This window comes from Rutilus rutilus (assembly GCF_951802725.1).
Source record: "Rutilus rutilus genome assembly, chromosome: 22".
NCBI classification, from domain to species: domain Eukaryota; kingdom Metazoa; phylum Chordata; class Actinopteri; order Cypriniformes; family Leuciscidae; genus Rutilus; species Rutilus rutilus.
In genome coordinates, this window is record NC_140227.1 from 24,269,937 (window position 1) to 24,275,936 (window position 6,000).

The window sequence follows — 6,000 nt, forward strand, 5'->3', positions numbered from 1 at the left end:
TGAATAATATCTTTGCTTTGCTTTGCTCTTTCACTCTCTCTCTCTCTCTCTCTCTCTCTGCTTTCTCTTTGTCTTCCTGTTACCCGTCGTCTTCTATTTACATCCCATCCATCACTTTCCTTCTCCTCAATCTCTGTTTTTGTGTCATTTCAGATACCGCTTGTCGGTCAGTCTCCACGCCGCTCCCTGTACCGGACTCTCTCAGACGAGAGCTTGTGCAGCAGCCACCGGAGGGCGCTGTCCTTAGCTAGCTCACGTAGCTCCATGCTGGACCAGGCCGTGCCCAACGACATCCTGTTCAGCAGCGCCTTGCCCTACCACAGCACCCTACCACCTCGCATGGGTCTAAACCACGCCGCCGCTCAGCTCAAAAGTGAGTTTTCGCCACATTTAGCAATGTTGTTACCATATCGGTGATACTAACATTGTTGTAAGAATCCAACGGTTGCATTTATGTACCGTAATATGCTGTCCACTTCATCCTAGAATGCATCACAGTACCAGCTGTACATAAAATGTAAACGCTTGGATTGCCAGCACTAAGACATGGTTGATGATAATGGAATAAATGAGCTTTTTTTGGCTCATAGCAGATTTTTCCATCTCCTCTGTAAGCTCACCACATTCCTTCCTGTTACAGTAATTTTATCCTCTGCAGACTTTAATGTTGTACTTAGTAATGAAGCAAGTAATGATACTATAAATCTGCTGCTAATGCAAGAGAGACTTGGTGCTAATCATACTATTATACGTCTTCTGAAGTATTCTAGCGGGATGAAAAGTGTGCTGTAATAGGAAAATCATTATAATGGCACAATTTTTGCGTAACTATGCTGGACTGCTCACTGAAAGCGAGATGTGTTCATGCGTTAAACAGCTGGAGCGCGATGCATTTGAACAGAACGCACGTTCTTGCTTCTATGTACACAATTGTCCCCCAAGGGGACATGGTGGTGGTATTATATGATATTACATATGATATTATATGTCAATGCGTTCTTTGAAACTTTGCGTTCGCGCGCAAAATGTTTGCGTTCCCCCGAGAAACTTTGTGTTCGCGCGCAAAACCTTAGTACGGTGGCCGAGAGAGCTCAACGCGCTGCAACTGAAGAAAACACATGCAAATAGAAAAACACCCACACATTAAGAAAAGATCTTCATCAGTTTCACAAGTTGTGCGCTCCAAATACTCACAACACAACCAAATACAGAAACTCGCTGCAAATGTTCACAACACAACCAAATACAGAAACTCGCTGCAAATAGCACAGACCACAATGGAAATGTTTGCAGGGGACCCCAATTATTGCTTAATAAAGCAATGTTTCCATAGCCTGACTACGTCAGACTTCTTACTTCCGCTCAATTTCATTTCGCTTCTGTACTCAGTCTGAGACAGCGTAATAGCTTTCCGTTTTCCTCCGGCCTGAAAACAGCCGGCCAATCAACGAACAGAGGGCGGGCTGAGAGCCGTGACGTAGACACTGATTGTACCGTGGATGCGTAGATTTACTTCACATAATCTGCAAAAGTCGTTCACAGCCATGTTCACTCCGGTATTTCGCTCGATGGTTTTGTTTTTGCATCATACTACATGTGTTTACAGTTGAAGTTAGATGCGGCTGAGCATGCGCATAACACACGCCATAACCAAACGTTATGTGATTGGCTTACGGGTAACCAATGATTTTAAACTTCAGACAAGCGCCTCCCCGCGAGAAAGAAAACGCTTTTCAATTATGCCATGCCAGACTCAGTCTACGAAGCAAAGCGAAGTAGCAGAGTTTGGTATTACCAGGCTAATGTTTCCATCCCATGTGTTTAAAATTTGAAATTGTCATTTATACAGTAAATTTTTCCATTTTCAAAACTGAAATGAATAAAAAAATATATATTTTTGTAAAAATAATAACTAAAGATTATAAATAATAAAGATAATTCGAAAATATAGTAATTATTTGCTGCTAATGAAATTTTATTTGATTAGCAGCAAATAATTCTATTTTGGAAGCAGCAAATAATTCATACATTTTTGGAAATATTGTATTTTTTTGTACATATATTTAAAGCTTTTAATGAGCATTTTGGAAATTTGTAAAAAAACAAAAACATTTATGCTGTATTCCGGATATAGTGAAACTATTATCCTACAATTAAATTTAGATACATAAAAAAAAAACAAGATTTATGTGTATTTTGGAAACTAATATTTTTACCCCAAAAAAAACAACTAATATTCCCAAATCAACAGAACTGTTCTAACTGCACTTGTTTATAAAAAATACAAAAAAACCCCACAAAATTAGCAAGACACCATAACAGCCGAAGATGCCCATATAATGCATGTTTATCTAGACCTACAAGTAAAATAGCACAAATAGAATGTAAGAACACGTCCTGTGTGAACAGCCCTAATGCCTCTTGGCGCGTTTCGCATACAGACACTTGATCTGTTCTCCAGCTGTCTGAAACGTACAGTTCCTCTCTCATTATAGCAGAACTCTAAGCCAGCCAACTTCATTCATTATTCAAATCACTCTCACCTCTCCGCTCTCAGGCGAGGCCTGTCTGTCTGTCTGCATGAGCAGACTTTGTGTGAATTAGCGAGTTTGCTCTCCAGGTCACCTAGAGCTAATTTTACTTCGCTTCTGTGAGTTTCCACGTTTGATTCTTTCTCCATAAGTACATCCAATTGTGGGTAAAGATGCCCTTTGGCTCTTGACTGTTGAGCAGCGGCAACTGCTTTTCTATCAAGTTGAAATCTCTGCCAGTGGATGAATGTTTAATGTAGTTTACGCCGCGGTCAGGGCTTTTCAGTTGTGTCCTCGGTGACCATCTCAGTTTCCTTTTAATCGAACTGATCATTATATCCATGAGGTGTATGGATGTTCAAGTGTAATTGTAGTCTCTCTTGAGTTAATTTATTTAAAGGCACCTTTAGGTCAGAGCATGTTCTGTTCGAATAGTGCTTTAAAATCATCATGGAATTAAAATTTTACTTTCCTAATGATTGTTCCTGCACTTATTGTTAATGATTCAGTGGTGCACATTATTCCAACTTAAAATGTCTTCATAAATTTGAATCAAAATGTAATGATGTGCTACTCCTCAGAAATGACTTTTCTGTGGACGCCACGTAGGCCTTGTGTGTTGTTACATGTTAACCAATATCCAAATTAGTGGGGTTTTTTTTTGTATTATCAATAATAATAAACACCATTATTATAATAATATTAATAATTATTATCATTATTAAGATTATTATTATTATTAAGATACGTAATTATTATTACGTCAAATAGAACAAGAATTGTTGCAGCTAGTCTTCATCTGTGCACATTTCTCTGAATCACTGTAGAGATGGCATTTAGGTTATGGGTCCCATCTAAACACGCACTCTAACTGTCCTCTAAATAACTGTGTGTGCTGTCTCCACAGATGAGCTCTGGTTCTCTGACAGCTCACTGGCAGACAAGGCCAAGCTGGCGGACACTGGTATGATGCCCCTGCCGGACCCCTCTTCTGGTCTCGACTGGTCACATCTTGTGAACGCCGCACGGGCTTTTGAAGGTACAGTACAAGCTTCCGTCACACACACACTAAATATGCTGGTTTGTCACTGAGAAACACCATCTTCACAGCTGTGTTACAGTCTTGACCCATTTAACATGCTTTGTGATCTTAAACTCGCTGCTTACTGTTATGGAATGAACAGCAAGGGTACTTGGTATTTTTTCCACAAGGACTGCACTGACCCTTTGACTCTGGATATTTTTGTACCAGACAAATGGAGTCAAATGTCTTTGTTTGTCAAAGACTATGGGGCAGATTCATTCAACACCACGTGGTATTAACTAATACAGCATTTCCAGGCACTAGCTTAAATAACACTGTGCCGGAAAATATTTAAATTAAGTAATTGGCATTCTTTTGAGCTCAAACATGCCTTTTTTATGCAAATAAGGCTCATTATAAAATGTGCCTTATTCACAAAGGTCAGTATTGTTAGCTCAGTGCAATTAATGTTGCCCTATTTACTTTTTTTATTTAAAAAAAGATTTCTGGGGTCTATAAGATTATTTTAATGTTTTTGAAAGAAGTCCCTTATGCTCAGCAAGGCTGCATTTATTTGATTAAAAATATAGTAAAAACAATAATATAGTGAAATATTATTACAAATAAGTGAATGTAATTTTTCCAGTCTTCAGTGTCACATGATCTTTCAGAAATCATTCTAATATGCTGCTTTGCTGCTCAAGAAACATTTATTATGATTATCAATGTTCAAAACTACAGAGCCCCCGCACATGACATGCGGTAAAAAAATGTATATCGTGGCCACGAATGAACAATATTGTTAATATTTTTGTGTAAATCATGATAAAAGCTCAAAAGAACAGCATTTATTTGAATGATTTTTGTAACTTATGATCAATGTAATGCAACCTTACTGAATAAAAGTATAATTGTAGTTTGAAAAAAGAAAAAAAGAAATCATACTGGCTCCAAACGTTTGAATTGTAATGTATTTATTCATAATTTCTGTCCCAGTAAAATAAGTAAATTTTTTGGGGAGTGTATTTGTGCCTTTACCTGATTGACGTAAGTGAATTGGGAGCTAAAACAATGCAGGCCGCGTGTGCAAATTAAAAATTGTGTTCATCCATTTAATTTTTTGGAGCTCATTGTATTAACTGTAGGCTTGAAGGAGAATTGAAAAGAACAGAAAATGCCTTTTTGTCCTATTATTGGAATTGTGTTTTGACCAAGGTTTCCCCTCACCACAAAGCTTTAGCCGCTCTCACACACCATTAACAAAGTTAACTGAAGGTTGCAGAAAACAGCACCCGTCTCCAACGCTGCTCTTGACCATGTCGAAATCACCACGTCTCTATTTTCCTCCCATTCATTTCCTGTGACTGCCTGAAGGCGCATTGTTCCGCAAGGTGCTAATTAGGAGCGGAGACCGTATTTCGAGCATTGAGAAATTAAGCCATTATCACAATGTGAGCCCAGCAAGACACCACTTAGGGAAATGACTCAAGCCATCGCTTGCTGTAATTACACATTTTGGGTTTTGGACGCTTTTACTCGTGTGCAATTACAGCTGTTCCCTCACCTTCAACCGGTCGCTGTGGAGACCATGGCGAATGCTGGCAAGGGCAGCTCTTCTTGAACTGAGAATTTCCTTTGGATCTGCATGTGGAACGGGGGGGGGGAATACATGGTGGACGGCTTTAATTGGCTGGAGGGGCGTCCGGCAAGCGGGTTCTCCCTGCTAGCGTTGTTGTTGTTTTTTTCTCCCAAGCCCTTAGAGACGTGCTCTTGGGACCTGACGGATGTGAAAAATGGAATGAGTGTGCGGCTCCGTCCTGAAATGCTAACAAATATGAGACCATCGTTTCATGGCGAGAGAAATGATTAAGTTAGCTTTTGCCTCAGGGTTGGGGTGCTAACTAGAAGGGTGTGGGGAGGAGGTGAGCTTACATTGTTGATTTCCATGTGCTGCTTTGTGCTTACTGTGAGACTGTTAATGAAATGAAATGAGAGAGGGGGGTGGAGAAAGCGTTGAAAGGTGTTAGAAGAGGTGAGAGCTCTTAAAGGAGCCTCATGAACGCTTTTAGCTCGTCGTTTGAGGAAACAATGGCAGGTCAACATCTTGTGAGATTGCTCATTGTATATTGAATAATATAAAGGGTCGTGACTTGCATTCTTGTTAACAAAGGCCTTGTAGGTCTTTATAAAGAAACAAAAGAAATTCTCCACTTCTAAGACCACACCCACGTTTCGTCTACTTTTCCAAGTGCAAAACACACATTTAAGGCAGTTTTGTAGCATGAATTCAAAGTAAAGCTCAATAAACACACATCTATTAACTGTTGGTCCATGTTGTAGAAGTTGTAAAAGTAAACGAGTAGAAGTTGGTTTTATGCAAGTGCCAAACACATTTATGTCAGTGATATGAAGTAACATCATTACCTTTTGGTCCATCTTTTGCTA

General features: G+C 39.4%; 1 protein-coding gene across 2 annotated transcripts in view; it reads left to right on the plus strand.

The window, feature by feature from the left end:
• The window catches only part of sipa1l2 (signal-induced proliferation-associated 1 like 2), a 65,128-nt gene that overhangs the window by 54,653 nt on the left and 4,475 nt on the right, over positions 1-6,000 (plus strand). For both annotated transcript variants that reach the window (XM_084395792.1, XM_084395791.1), the window contains 2 exons: positions 154-373; positions 3,439-3,570. In XM_084395792.1, the coding sequence (XP_084251918.1) occupies positions 154-373; positions 3,439-3,570 (352 nt within the window). The remainder of the gene's footprint in view (positions 1-153; positions 374-3,438; positions 3,571-6,000) is intronic.